Here is a 16296-nt window from a genome sequence, read left to right on the forward strand (position 1 = left end):
AAAGGAACACGCTGTTGTGGTGATACGCGAAGTCCACACACGATTCTTCATATTTGAGATAAGCGCTGCCGTGGATCCAACGACTCACAGAATCGTTTCCATCTTTGAAATTGTAGTGCATCAATGCATCGTTGAATCTTCTTTTGCATCCGCCTTGCCTCTCTGAGATCGTGGATGGATTTAGATCTCCTGTATCTTCTTTCAGCCCGCCGGCGAATTGCTCGTAGTCGCTGCAGTTCGGCTTCAAATTCTTCATATTGCGGGAAAGGCTGAAAACCACGCGTAGCCTCTTGCATGGCTTTTTTAATTTCGTGTTCCAGACTTGAATGGTTCCCTTACTGACATACTTCCTCCATGTGTGACCGAAACGCCGACCAGTCCATTCGCTGGAGAGTCGTGGAGGAGTATCTAAATAGTCCCTTGATCTTCATGTATGTGGGAATATGGTCGCTTCCATGTGATTAGACGTCTGGCAACCATTGCACGTTTCTTTAGAGGCGCCGAGAAACCAGGGTCAAGTCTAGGCAGCTGAAGTATGTAAGCCCTCATGAATATGTTGGACTACCATTCTTGAGGCAGTAAAGGTCAGCTGTGTGGCAAAATATGCTAGTCTCCTTCCCCTGGAGTTCATCTTCAAACTTCCCCAAAGCGCAGGGTGACCATTAAAATCTCCAGTGAGAATTGTAGGACCGGGTGTCGCTGATAGCACGGCGTGCACTCGTTAAGAGTCAAAACCACTTGAAGGAGCAATGCAGACAGCGACGAGAGTGAACGTAAGCTTCTTCATTTTTACTATTAAACAAACGTACTGGTTGTCATCGTGAGGAGGGACTGGATGCAACACGTACGTAAGATCACATCTCATATATACGATGACTTTCTTCACATCACCACACGTAGATGACATGAATGCCTCATAGCCAGAAATGCGTATGATATTCTTGACGTTCGGATCACAAATTAGGAGGATTGGACAACGGCTTTCGAAGAAAGTGTCTGAAATCTGAAATTATCGATTTCAGACGCATGACTTTCGTGAGTGACTTTAGCATCGCAATCACTTGTGAATCCTTGTCTTGTATGTGGTCAAATGCAGCTACATTAGACTTTAAGTGGCGAGTCATGTGCTGTGGCTCTGGTGCGTGGCATGTCTTCGGCAGTGCTGGCCACACCTCACTTGATGAAGCATTAATACCATGGCCGCTTTTTTTGCTGACATTCGTGATTTTATTGGAGACAGATGGAACAGGAGGCGGCGTTGCAGGACGAGGCATTTCCCTTGAACCGGAAGAGGATTTCGTAGACTTTCATTTCCGGGAGCAACGCCGCCTTATCGCAGCAGAAGCATCTCTGTGTGATGATCCGTTTCTGGCCATTTTTCTCAGGATTTTCTGCTCTTTCTTTAGGCGTGGACAGGCTTTTGAGGACGCAGCGTGCGATCTTTGACAATTTGGGCACTTGAGCTTTGTTGCACGGCAAGTGTCAGTGTCGTGTTGTTCGGAACATCGTGGGCATATCGTTGTATTTCGGCAGACAGCACTCACATGTCCAATTCTTTGACACCTTCTGCACTGAAGTGGTTTGGGTACGAAAGGTCGTACCACATACCGAAAGTGGCCGACCTCGACATTTGATGGCAGGCAGTCACCTTTAAAGGCAAGCCTGACACAGGTCCCAGAAGAAGTTCAGTTTGGCCTAGTTGGTGTTTACTACATACCATATTGCCCGCAAATAAAGACGGGGACAGCATTTTTTTAAAAGTTCCCTTACAAAAGACTGTTACTAATCTTTGGTCTGGTTTCTTTGTTTCTTTATCTGCATTTTCATTTTTTCATAATTCATAAACAAATGAAATATTTTTGCTCCTAATATGCTTAAAAGAGCGGAACAGGGAGCAGCAATTGAGATCTGCGATGAAGAACTTCGGGCTGTCGAAATATCCGGGTGGCTTAAACATTTTAAGCGAACCATCTATGAATATATCTATAAAGGCTAAAATTGGCTGCATCTATGGGCAACAAATAGCGTTTCGGAAGATTCAAGTCGGTAATGGTCACTGCAGCTAGTCAAGAGGAATCAGGAAACAAATTTGTCGGAATCCAAAAGGGCCAATGTGCAGATTGGATCATAACCAAGACATTTCTGATCCTTCCACCAGAAGATTTGTGAAAGAGAAGCTGCACGATTTCCCTCGCAAGGTTTAGAATACTTACTGTGAGCCTATGAAAGAGATCTGAGCTAGAAGGGAAAAGGATCTACTCAAGCCACAATACTTTGTTTCGGGCTTGAAGGGTGAATGGGTGGTTTATTTTTACGTCAAAGAAATGAACTGGGCGAAGGCATCAAGGAACGCCATCGTCTTGTCTACTTGCCATTTACTGTTTTTGCGTTTTGTCTAAGAAAGTAGGTCGACGACAGTGATTGACGTTTTGTTAGTTCTTGCTGTTTAATATTCCTTGTTCTCATCGTGCAGTTCTTTCTCGTGAAGCGCTTCTGTAGCCTGCAGAACGCCACCGCAGCATTCCCTTCACAGACGAGGTGGTCTTCGAGTGGCTTGAAAACAAGCAAGGCAGTAGAGTGCCTCAAATAAACTAATAACAGTCGAGGAATCGGGCCCAGAGTTGCTTTAGGCTCAATGCCACTTGTTTTCTACAAACGGGCGATGAATGCAAGCAGAGTGAGTTGCCTAAAAAATACGCGTGCTTAAAAAAAAGAAACGCTCCCAATTTTGCAGGTGTTTATTTGACAGCAGAAACTTTTGCCGAATTCTGCCATTACGTATGTGGGCTAATGTTTGTATATTTACGTGCCATAATTTATTTTCCCCGTTGTAGCGCGTTTTTTTTCTCTTTTGAGGGATACACTAAAATGATTAGAGTTCATTGAGCAGAGAATGACTGTATTGCTGCTAAAATCAATACAGAAAATATTTTCTTTCAATAGCCCATCAAAAGGCCGACTGCAACGAAATTTTGGGCCGCATAAGAAACCTAGTTGCAGATAGTGCAGGTATGACGCAGCCTTCGGACGAAATTAGGCGTTCTCGATAATAAAACTGAAGAAACAAACGCCACCATTTCCGCTCCCCAGAAGTGACGCATGATTATGAATGCGCGAATCTTCAGCATTACCTCAATGATAAGGCGCCGGCTGCAGCTGCCAGCCGCGCTGTGCCAAATCTTTCAGGCGACGTGTTTGGACTTGAGTCATATCCTCCAACCAACAGGTGCACACTTCCATCATCTGCTTGTATGCTATATAGAGGCTGGTAATAAAAAAATTATATACATTTACCACTTCTGCCATTTATACACTATTCATCTATTACCAATTTCGACGAAGCAAAATTTTGTTGCAGTTGGCCTTTAATATCGTAGGTGGGCAACATTGCGGGAATGAAATGCGACGGTGTTTTGTGAAATCTAGGCCAGATGAAGGTTGGCCGCCGTGTGTAAGTATCGCATGCTTTAGAATATCTTCTGCCACAGAAAAGATCTAAGCACGTTGCCTACTTACCACAGAATTGATGATGAAAAGTCTGCATTTTTAAGCCCATCTAGCATAAAACATGAGGAAGCATTGCAAATTTTTCCTTACATCCCTTTTACGTTCATTTATTGTAACCAGTGCAACTCCTGAAAACGTTCTCATGTCGTTTTATTATTACGCGACGTTGCGTCTTAAATCTTCTATACTAGGGTTTAATAGTTGTCAGCAGTTCATGCGACAATCAAATGTGGAAAGGCAGGTGGTGAAAGTTGTCGACATATCCACTGTCATCGAATGAACAAATCGGCTAATCAAAACTCAAGTGGGCGATCACGTACAGCGGTACTTGATACTTTTCGTCAAGAACGCCAGCAAAGATATTATGCAGAATTCGCTATATCCGAACTTTTTTTAGGTGCAGACGTGCTGTATTTGTGGAGCATATTGCATAACAGAGAGCTTTAGTTCGTCCATAAACGTATTACCGTTTCCGGAATACCGGGTTACTGGAGAGGTGTACGCGTGAGCAACAAAGCTGGTAGCGAAATCTTGTGGTGCGGAGTTTAACCGAGGGCATACTAAGTTAATGCTGCAGTGACCTATCATATTCTTCATTGCTGGTCTAAAGCGTTTATAGCGAAATAATCATTATCGTGCAGTCCTTTTATGACTTCCCTTCGACCAGAACACTCACACAACGCAGAAATGCTTCAAACGCATTGTAGTTGCACGAAGCGTCGGAAGATGTCGCTACTAGCTTTGCTACGGCATACTTCATTATAGCATACCTGATATAAAGCATACATGTATGCATACCTGATTAAATCAAGCAGGCTAGGTGACTATTTCTCACCGCCCCGTTTCAAAGGGAATTCTAATAAATCGTTATCATCGCGTACCATCCACGGCTTCGAGAACCCGGTAAGGCGTAAATGGTAAGCAGTTTACGGACAAGCTAAAGCTTTTTCGTGTAACTTAGAGAGGGAGAGTGCTATTGAAATAAAGGTGAAGTGTTCAGCTGAATCAGCCTGTGCTTGTAAATACTGGTTATGAAAGTGTTAGTGTCTGCTTTGTATTGTGGGCATACGCATAGCTGCTTTTATTCGCTTGAACACCTTTCTTTATTTTCCTACTTCCCTGTCGATCTTGCCTTTTTTTTATTTCAGCTCGGCTTCCCAGCCTGTACACATGCGTGCAGAATGAAACAAGCGACGTGATGGCACCGTCTCGATGATGTGGTAATTCATTGCATTCTCACGTAGGAAATGAACTGCATCAAATCCTGGCTAGAAAGTTCTTTTTTCATTACTGTGTCAGGTGACACTACATTGTCATGCAAGATTTTAATTAGTTAATCGTTTTGTGGATTCCATATGGGCTTGGAAGAAGAGATGGCTTGGGAGAATAAATGCTAAGGCGCATTTGTAACTGCCAGGCATTTATTAGTGACATGGGTTGATAGAGGTTGTGAAGGAGGAATAAGAAATGACAGCAAATCACAAAAAGCCAAGCAAACAGTAAGCACATGAGTACTTTACAAATGTTTTCGCCGGTTTTTCTGTCACTAGTGCTTGCAACATGGCCGTGATGATGCTAGTTACGAAATGCCTTGAGAGGCACAAATGCGAAACCAGCAAATGGACATAACCCAATAAAACATTACCGCGGGAAGCAAGCTTAACAGGCAACAGAAAGAGTCAATGTGGCGAAACATCCTGATAGTAAATTTCAAAAAATTGTTATTGAGACCTGCTCTACTTAGTTGAAACATAATTGAGCTATTTAGAAGATGCACTAATTACTCATTTTATTCTCTTAATATTTGTGCACAAGATGTTGTAATCGCTTCTGGTATGCCTTTAATATATTAGTCTGTGCCCTATTGCAACGGGCAAAAGTTAACAACCTCGCACTAAGCAGGCAAATAACTACCAAGCGCCTTAACAACCGTGGGAAGCAGTGGGATAGAGCAGGGAACATGCTATACCACATTAATAGCGCAAACAAGATTTGCGTTCTTCTTTTGCCGCTCCACGATACTTCACATAGCGAAGTTAACGTGCATTAATCTTATCGGGCTCTGCGGAGCACTACATACCACATTAAGCAACGTTCACTGCACAAACAATATCACTACACTAACATGTACACCATACTAAGTGGTCAAAGGGATGGCGCCTGTATGGATGCTCAGCTAAGATAAAACTCGTGCTGCTGCTGACTCGGGGCCCGTTGGTTGACACGAACTAACTCCCGGTGAGGCCTGTATATTGTCCAATCGCCGTTAAGTGCACCAAGTGCATTATGTGCGCTGCTTCTGAGCTTGTCGACTCTCACGCAGCACGTGTGCACATCTCTTTAGTGCGAATCTCTGAATCACGTGCTGCATAGCCTCCGTACATACTGCACATGGTCAGTCATATTTGCGCGGAGTACGTAGTAAGAACATAAAACAGACGTACTCGCTTCCTGGCATTCTGCATGCAGGCATTTGACTTCTCGGCAGACAGAATCCCTTGGTCCATGAGTTTCTCGTTTTCCTCTATCGCAAAACGACGTCGGCAAATAAGCCTGCAATGCTGCAGGAAAAAGATGCCTACGGCATATTGCGATGGGAGAATGTTAGATCCACGGTAAGGACTTAGATTTTATTACGTCTGTGTGCATGAGTGTACACTTCAATTTTAGCTCGGCGACAGATATTTTTGTTTCGTGACCTCGCACTTTTCTCGCGTACTTTCATGCTTGCAGATAAACTCCAATAGACGTGTCGTAGTGTGCACTTTCTTTTCTTACATGCGATGCTTTGCTCGGGGCGCATTTCTTCATGTTGCCACTTTGATAGGAACCGAGAACACTGTACCTAGCTTGGAGGTTTCCCCACTTGCAATTAGGAGTTGTGCGTCCGAGTGAGGTCAATATAGAATTATATCTGAGCTTAACCTCTCACTGGTTGATATCTGCTGTGCTTGCGTACGGATTCGTTAATTTTAATATGACGTTTCAGAGCGGTTAACTGTGCGAGCTATACAGGGTGTTTCAGCGAACACTTTCAAAAATCTTTAAAAGTTGCCTGTGGCAGATAGCGCAATTTTAGTTCATGAGCTGGTCTACTCGAAGCGGCGGACAATACTTGCACAAAAAATTGAGATGCGAAATTGACTAATTAATAATAGTTCCCTACTTACTTTTTAAACTAATTACATTATGACCTATACTGCAATGTACAAATTATAGCCGTGGAGTTCGCAAGGCGGATCCACGTGGAACGAATATTCAAGATGGCACCAGTTTCCAGATATAAATTGCCGAACTTTGCGGGAAATGCATTGGCGTTAACAAAACGTCGTTTCATGCACTGAAACACATAAATAACTCCAACGCCAATGCATTTCTCCGCAAAGTTCGGGAATTAATATTTCGAAACTGGTGCCGTCCCGAGAATTCGTTCCAAGTGGATCCGCTTTACGAAGTCCACTGCTAGAATTTGTAAATTGCAATATGGGCCATAACATAATGGGCTAAAAAGTTAATTAGTGAATTCTTGTTAATTAGTCGATTTTGCGTTTAGATTTTTTGTGCAAGTAGTGTCCGCCGCTTCGAGTAGACGGGCTCATAGCTCAACTAGAATTGAGCTATCTGGTACAGGCAACCTTTAAAACTTTTTGAAAGTGTTCGCTGAAACACCCTGTATATCTGACGTAATAGTTCTGCGGAAACCTGTTTGATTGGCAGCACGTTTAAGTAACGGCTAAGTTTTGTCGTTCTAAGTGTGGGAGCAAAATCTTTCCTGTAGTGCCGTAACAATACCAGCGAAAAGAAGGAGCAAATTCACACCAATTAGTTTTGCATATAAATGAACAATCCTGTAAGAGATGCCATAGGTAATTATATTTCAAGATAGTTCCCCAAGACAACAGTATGGAGTGTTTTCTGAGAGGTTATTAGAGCAAATATAATGCATCTTCCCTAAGCGTAGGCACATCTGTTCTAATGTCATTTTTTAAGAGCTGTATTTCAATGAGCCTTCCCATGTTTTTCTTTTTTTCGTCATTACTTCTCCATCGCGCATTTTTGTTTATTTTTTATTCATGTAATATAAAGGTTTTGATGCTCGAAGTCAGTTTGTAGCTGCGACGATGAAACGTTTTGTACCCTTGCAACGACTTGTAAATGAACTATCACATCTGAGGGAAGGACTAAAGATATGCCGCGTTCTACTCCTGGACTATGTGATACTGAAAAGTGATTATCATTATAGTTTTGTTAAGATACCAGAGAAGTTTTGTTATTTGTTTAAGGCAAAGATGCTTCTACTCGAGACGGTGTCAGCAACATAATTCCACGACAGAGCGAACTGACCTACAACAGCATCAGTGCTTTCTGACCATGCCCAAGATGCGGGCGTTTATGACAGCAGCGAAACATGTTCTTTCTTTCTTTTTGCAGGAGGAATTGAAATGGTGTGAGCGGTGTTTAAACATCACACAAGCTATCGTTACACACCACTCAGAAAGCAGCGGTAAAAATGTCATTGTAGCGTTTTCGACGATGCTGCAATAGCGATGGCGCAGGTTAGAAACCGGTAAAAAAGTAACCAAGGAAAAGTCTAAACGTTAACATGAGAATCGCCTGCTTATTGCCAGTCAACAGAGGACATTTATTTCAGTTTTTCTATTAAATTGAACACGAAAATGTTGATTTGCTTGATGCACAAACAATGGATAGCGAACTGCTGCAACGGAAATTCCACTCATGTGTTGTACAGCGACAGGAGGTGTCACACTAGAACAACGGCAATGATATATTGACAAATGGGGTCTGGGTCCTGTGCTCAAATTTATATGTAGATGGCGTTGAAGCGATATGACGTGCTCTGGCCCATTACAACATTCAATGCACGACAGGTGGGATTACGGAAAAAACTTGACAGCATCAAACGCTGCTTGTTGGTACGATATCTGTTAGCTCAAACGAACAAGCAAACGTGACACTGTGAAGGTTGAAAAGCGATATTTTGGTATGCAGCAAGGCAATGTTCACATAAATGCAAATAGAAAGAAAAATAAGTTAGAAGAAGTATCATGCCAGCATACATATTCATTGGCATGACAGCAATTAAATAAGTTTTGGCACCATCCAAAGCAAAAATATTGTTCGCATGCTGAAGAAAATGTCATCTACAATGAACGTAGCCAAAAAAAAAAAAAAAATAGAAACGAACTGCTTGGATGCTCTGTCACGAAGACATAAAACACCTCTAATCTGCACAAGTCATTCACCACCAGGAGTTCAAGACACGGAAGATACACAGGATAATCACATCAATGACAAAAGGAACAACACAGATATGCAAAGACAAGGAGAAAACACTGCAGGCAGCCGCACTGACCAGATCTCGAACAATAACTGAGGAAAACAAACGTACCAGTCGTTATTTGTAGCACGTGAACTTCAATTGTACTACGATATTGAATGCGCGACAGGTCACATTAAACAACGTGGTTCTAAAGGCTAAAGTCCTTAAATAAAGATGCATCAAGAAATAAAACAAAGAAAGGAAACGCTTCTTGAGCCCGTGAACCACTCAAAACGTGAGGCGCAAAGTTCGCGCTCGTGGCACAAGGCTTTGTGAACAATATGACAGCCTGGCCGTTCTCTTTTAAGTCAGTTTCATTCACACCCTGCACACGTGTAGTGACAGATGTTTTCTGTCACAGGTCAGTGGATACAGTTGAATACAAGTGAATATACAACGACGTTCATACCGATACTATGTACATGTGTTCAACGATAAATAAGCTTTGCGTATGCGCAAGAAATGAAAAGCGCTCATGCTCAAAAACATGATAACGTAAGCATACAGCATATACACTTGTATGTCACACACCAGACTGCCAATATGGTAATTGTCTCTGCAAAAGAAATATAAACTCACTCACCCGAACAATTAGGAGAAAGCTAACTGAGCGCAATGAATATCAGCAGCCCAACATGAATCAAATGAACATTTGTTACTAGGTTTGTGGAAACTCGTGGGGAAAAGGAGAAGCTGGCATCCTCATAAAACGTCAGCTTCTCCTTCAGTACATATTTAAATCAGGATGGATTATTTAGCCTCTTATACGGGCTTGATGACCAGAAAGCGTGCGATGAATCAACATTACACACAAGAGGTACAATGAGTGCCATAAGTAAAACGTTCACATCACAAAAATACTTCATTGAGCTCGTTACTTACGTGCTGTCTCGTAAGTGTGGATCTGCCTCTGATTCAGACAGAAGCAGACGCAGACGGGAGCTCGGTTCAGTGCGCTTATAAAAGTGTGCGCAGTGGCTGAAGAACTCTATTTTGTACGCTGCTATTGATAGTCGTACAAATATGGGTGGGAAAATGCAGCGCATAGCAGGAACATGGCACAAAGCATTTTTGGCTTTGTGACAAGTTTTGTTTCTGTTTCCTCTTCCATTAGAACAAACCACATTTTTTTCTCGGTTACATCACCTGTAGATCGCTATATGAAACAATATGTGTTTCAGGGGTGTGAAGTAAGAAAATCGTAGATAACACTTTTTATTCGTTAAGCAATTCATCATTGTTTCCTTCGACATAGTTCTGACACATATAAGTGAAATATGTGCCAATAAATTTAGACCTCACGTCCTATACAGGGTACGCTTACTACGCACCTGCAGCCTTTATACAACCAGCGCTACGACAGTAACAAAAACAAAGTTGGAGTGCTGAAAAGTTGGAGCGACGCAATCGCTTACCTTGCATGTACTCATCACTGATCGTAGCTAATTATATGTTTTACTTGAAGTAGCTTCAACGGTGAAAAGTCAGTTATAGCTACATGTGTACGTGCTTAAATCGAAAGGAATCCAGCTGAAAACACAACATGCAAAGAAGTAGTCGACACAACAAGATGGAACTAGTGTTGTTAGTGCCAGCTTCTCCCACTGTTTACTACTTCTTTGTACGTTGTGTCTTTCTCTGGATTCCACCCAATTTACAGATGCTCCAAAGCCATCCACCTTGTTGCTCGTAATGCTCCCCTCGTGCATAAACCGCCACCAATTTCTCAGCCCAATAAACTTGTGCTTTTGGTTTGACGTTGCCTGATAATGTATTCGCAGTTGCACTCAGTCGCCTAGACATTTATTATGCTCGAGATACGTGTGTATACAATAGTCGTGTGTATAAATGTAATAATACTTCGTTACTACAGTAAATTTTCGACTTACTTTATAGGATCCACTGCACTTTTCATACCTGACAGAAATGCAACGAATTTAAAATCGTTGTGTTCTTTTCTTAGAAGTGAGCGATCGGCCGCTTAACATGAAGCTGTTGTGATACGGGGAAGTTAGCTTATCCGTACAACGAGCTCAGGAACGTCAGATGTAGCATACAACAACCCGTATGGCGATCATAACAGCTCCTGCCACAGTCGTCTGCGCTGCCAGTCATGCAAGCGACAGGTAGCTAGACAATGTCCAGTGACGGTCGCTATAGCACAGCCTCCTCGATGCTATGCGAGCGCAGGCTGGCGTCCTCCTTGATCATGCGTCGAAGCCGGTCGCGGCGACGCTGCCGCTTGCGGAAGTAGCCAGGGCAGCAGCAACAAAGCACGTTCGCAAAAGCCCGTCGAAAGTCTCTGCTCCAGCAGGCGTAGATGACCGGGTTCATGCCCGAGTTAATCCAGCCAAGCCAGGTGACTGTGGAGAACACGAGGTCCGGCTGCATCACGCATGCCTCACCGCAAATACCCATCAAGATATTAGTGACGAAAAAAGGCAGCCAACAGAGGATGAACACTCCCATGACAATGGCGAGCGTCTTGGCAGCCTTCCGCTCTTTGGCAAGCTTGGCGAGCTTACGGCTCAGCGAGAAGTTCTTGACGTTTCTGGATGTGCCAGTCGCGTTGTTCCGGTCGAAGGTGTCGTTAGAAGTCGCAAACACTGCCTTGTAGTTGTTGGCCGTCTGCAGCATGCCTCCGCGGTGAATTCTGAGAGTCACAGAGGTCGATTCTTCGCCATTGCAGGACTGCACCTGCTTGCAGCCGAGCTTGAGATTTCGCGTCTGCTCAGCGGCGGCTTTGTAGATGCGGTAGTACGTGAACACCATGACCATAAGTGGCGCGTAGAAGGATATGGTCGACGAGAACACCAGGTAGCCCACATCGTCAGTGAAGGCGCACTGGAAAGCGGCAGGCGGCAGCTTGGTCACGGCACGCCACCAGGCGATGGCCGGAAACGAGATGAGCGCGGAGCAGACCCATACGACGGCGATCAGGGTGGTCGCCCTGGCCTGCGTCATACGGCACGGGTAGCTGATGGGATCGGTGATGGCCCAATAGCGATCCAGCGATATGACGCAGAGGTTGAGGATGGACGCGGTGCTGGCCAGGACGTCGATGGAGTGCCAGACGTCGCACAGGTCCTGGCCGAATATCCAATACTTGTTCATAATTTCGTGGATGGCCGAAAACGGCATGACCACGGCGCCCACCAGACAGTCCGCCGTCGCTAATGATGCGATAAAGTAGTTAGTCACGGTGTGCAGGTACTGCTCCTTGGCCACAGAGACCATGATAAGCACGTTACCGAATACAGTCGCGATACAGAAAAATCCCAGCAGCACTCCGAGGGCCGCGTGCTGAACGTGGGCCGACTCTACGGTCGCTGCCGTCGCGTTCGCGTCGCTCTCCTCCAGCAGCGAGAGGTTGGCGTCACGCACGATATCCAGCACCGTTCCGTTGCCCAGGACTTGGAGCTCCACGGAGGACGTGTTGGCGCCATTGAGTAAATCCAGCAGGCTGTACGCCGGGCTGTCCCACGAGCCGTTCGCTTCTCCGAGGGCTGGCATTGCGCAGCTGGGTTTCTCACTCGCTCATCTCTGGCTTCCGGCACGGGGTCGCTGCTCGCTGCAAATAGAAGCAAAGACAACGCACGTCACTCAACGGCTGGAACGTCCGACGGCCACCTTCCTCCACCGCGCGCTCATGCACGACGCCGTTTGACACGGCCACTACAGTCCATTCTGTTGCAGTAAGGCGGCTCGAGTGCTCTCGTTCGCCGTGCACACTCGCCCACCTGTTCTGCTACACTGTAAGCTGCTGCTTGCTCGGCGGAGGTAGGTGCCGAGTCGCAAGATATTATAAACAATACGCTAAATATCTAGCTCCAGCTCGTTAACGTTGCTCGAGGAGCGAGAATAAAAGTATTTCAAGCATTTTTTAGTTGTCGCTGGATGGGAGTGTTATGTGCCGACGATATATGCACACGCTACAATATATAAAATATTAATCACAAGTTGGCTATCACATAAGACATGGTACGGGAGCCCTAAAGTACTGTACACACTTGTTTATCATGTGTTGTCACAATAGCGGGGGAAAGCCTTTCGCTCGATAATAACCAACTGTCTTTAAAAGGCGACTATTTTAGTTCGCGTTCAATATCATCGAAATTATGTTCTTGCGTACTTTACTTTGCTGCTCCTTTCCTATAACCAAGGTTCATGCTCCTCAGGAACATTCACAAGAATTGACTCACACTTTCACCGTACAGCCACTAGCAGGACACGAAATTCCCGATTCCTTTCACGCTTTCTGTAAGCGAACTCTGATCTTAAGTAATGCAAAGTAGAAAAATTCATTGACGGGCTAGTTGGGCCATTATTACAACAACAAAAAACAAACAGTGCTACAACACAGGACAATGCATGATCAGGCGTCAGCGTATGTGCCCTGCGCTCCTTTTTTGTATCGCCGTCTTGTAGTGTCATTTTTTTATTAATAAACGGAATTTCTATTCTTACCGTTTCATTTGATTATCTACCTTCTCTTGTCATGCATTTCGGAGAACATTTGATATAAATTGTGTTCGTCGAAAAACAATTTTTTTGGTGCTTAGAGATGGTGTCACCAATGTAAATTCTGAACCTTTTTTTTGAATTTGAGGCAAAGAAGGCAGAGTGCTGCTCCGCTGCGTGGCACCGCCAACCGTGGTGTTTACAAAAACAGCTACAAATGCGAGATTACTGTGAATAGAATTCTGGGGTCTTACGTGCCAAAACCTTTATTTGATTATGAGGCACGCCGTAGGGAAGAAGGGGGGGGGGGCGACTCCGGATTCATTTGTACCACTAGGGGATCTTTAACGTGCCCCCAATGCACGCGTTACACGGGAGTGTTTGCATTTCACCCCCATCGAAATGCGGCCGCCACGGCCGGGATGTTATTCCGTGATCTCGTGCTTCGCAGCGCAACACGATAGCCGCTAAGCCACCGCGGCGGGTGAGATTTCTGAGAAACGCCTGTGATCAGGGCAATGTGGATTTAAAATTACGAAGTTACGAAGTGCCCAAGTTTGTTCATGTCAAAAAGTTGTGTCAATATTCTCGCCCCTGGGGAAGTGTGATTATTACTCGCGGCCCGTGTACATATTCACAAAAAGTTCTTGCGCAAGAGTTGCTCATAAGAGAAAATTTTAGCGTAAGACATTTTTGTGAATACGCACCTTGCGGCTGAATTTAAGATTTTTAAACGTAAGCGCTCTTTTCCATTGGCCGGTGACCTTCGCTAATAATATTAATGCAGTAGCGTTAAGGAGCTCGTGACGCAGAAAATCCGGCGTCCCGCGGCGGTCGTGGCATCACAGAACACCTATACAAATTTAGAGAAGGGAAACTGTACCTTCTACAGTGCAACGGAAATGAGCGTAGCGGTGGCGTCGTGAACTAAAGTATGCGACCACAGAGGGCGCTGTACAACAGGAAACGGAAACAGTATTACCGCTTTACCAGGTGTTCTGTGGCTTTACTGGGTTTCTGGCTGCTGATAGGCGCTACGTTTGCCACACAGCAACCAAAGTGGCGGGAGCACGATCGAGGCGCAGCAGAATATATGTAGCGCTGAGTCATATCGAGTTAAGGCACACTCTGAACTGACTTGTAAGGGCATCCCGAGCGGTTTTTCGTTTATTACGCCGCCGTTACCCCGAATTGTGCCGCCGCGCTCCAGCTGTTGCATTTCGTGTAGGGCTACTGACAGAATGCGGTTTCCAGGTTGGCACGATGGCCTCGACTGGAATAAACGCACACGACACCAAAGATTGAGTAAGCTTGAAAATATTTTATTTGCATTTTACAAGTACAACAAAAAGCACACGTCTACGCATCCACACAAACGCGGTTACATAGTCAAGAACATAGTCAAGAAATGGCTCATTAATAAGGGTAGCACAAACGCACAAGAAAGAAGACCTAAGCTACAAAACGTACGATCGGCTGCTAAGTATAATAATTTCCCTGTCACCGCGTGTCACTTTTATACAGCATCTTTACAGCGCTACCAGGCCGGGTAGTTTGGCGGAAAGAACGCAACAGCTTACGGCCGTCAGCTGCCTCTTCTTTTCGGGTGTCATAATTATCCTAATCTCCGCATCAACGTCGTGCAAGTCCGCATACAGGTATCTGTATCTGAACCATATGTGCCAGCTTAATACATGTGTAGTGAAATTATGATAACCACTGCGTCTTATCAAACATGTATTGGTTTTGCAAATGCGCATTACAGCTGACAAAACGACATACTGTAAGTGAAGCACAAGAGAACAAGGACAAAAGGAGGATACAACACTTGAAGAAGAAATGAAGAATTAGTAGGCGTACAGAAAACAAGCGATGACACAATGATGCATCGGGTGTTCTGTGACATCGGTTTGCGTACTTACGGTGTTATGGAGATCAACGGCATAAAAACGTACCTTCAAGCGTACTCCCTCAACCTCCGCCGCATTCATTATGACAATCAACGCCTAAACAAAATGAGGCACTATTTTTGCCATGAGTAGACCTCTTTATAGCAAGTCTATGTAATGACTCGCAGACGAAACCAGCATGCTTTTCGAAAATGTTTTACCGCCGTAGTATTCGAACGCCAACGGCCAGGAAACACATCGATACCAATAGGCTGTCGGTGGTTAATCAAGTACAAAAACCTTGACGCTATGACTAAAAAGCAGCTTCAACAATCAAATTAAAAAAATATCAGCTGCCTATTTGTTTGAGGTAAAAAAACATCCTTAGACACCTCGATTGTTTATGTTAATGGTTTGTGTAAAGTAAAAAATTCAGTATGTTTAGCGCCCCTAGCAGAGAAAGCACAAATTAAAGTATGCGACCAAATTACAGTAGCTCCACTTGGCGCTTACGCTGAAATGCGCCTCGATTGATTTTTCGCCCTCTGTGGCCATTTGTTGAACTTGAGAGTGTGCGGGGCCTGGTGGCATCGCAAAAAGATTTTCGAACTACATATAGCTTGCTGTTAGGCTAGTTTGTACACGCTGTTAAGAATGAAAACAGGGCAAATAACGGAACAAGGAAGAAAGACTTACAAAACGCTGATTTGCGCAAGGCAAAATATATCAAGGACGGGGGCGCTGGGCCGGGGAAGCGAAGAAACCGCCACAACAAACAGGTGCGATGGCAGGTAGGTGAATGGCCCCGAAGTCCACGCACAAACATAAATATTGGAGGAATGTTAGCGGCCGCCGCGCCGTTCAACAACCCGGAAAATGTTGAAGAATGCGACAGTGACTAAAGAACCCGCCGTGGTTGCTCAGTGGCTATGGTGTTAGGCTGCTGAGCACGAGGTCGCGGGATCGAATGCCGGCCACGGCGGCCGCATATCGATGGGGGCGAAATGCGAAAACACCCGTGTACTTAGATTTAGGTGCACGTTAAAGAACCCCAGGTGGTCGAAATTTCCGGAGCCCTCCACTACGGCGTGCCTCATA

General features: G+C 44.7%; 1 protein-coding gene across 1 annotated transcript in view; it reads right to left on the reverse strand.

Moving 5' to 3' along the window:
• Positions 1-4910: 4910 nt before the first annotated feature.
• The window catches only part of LOC126545595 (dopamine receptor 2-like), a 201079-nt gene continuing 189693 nt past the window's right edge, over positions 4911-16296 (reverse strand). Inside the window, exon 2 of the mRNA XM_050193514.3 lies at positions 4911-12419. Within this exon, the coding sequence (XP_050049471.1) occupies positions 11003-12361 (1359 nt within the window). The 5' untranslated portion in view covers positions 12362-12419 and the 3' untranslated portion in view covers positions 4911-11002. The remainder of the gene's footprint in view (positions 12420-16296) is intronic.

Source organism: Dermacentor andersoni, chromosome 1, assembly GCF_023375885.2.
Source record: "Dermacentor andersoni chromosome 1, qqDerAnde1_hic_scaffold, whole genome shotgun sequence".
Classification (NCBI taxonomy): Eukaryota; Metazoa; Arthropoda; class Arachnida; order Ixodida; family Ixodidae; genus Dermacentor; species Dermacentor andersoni.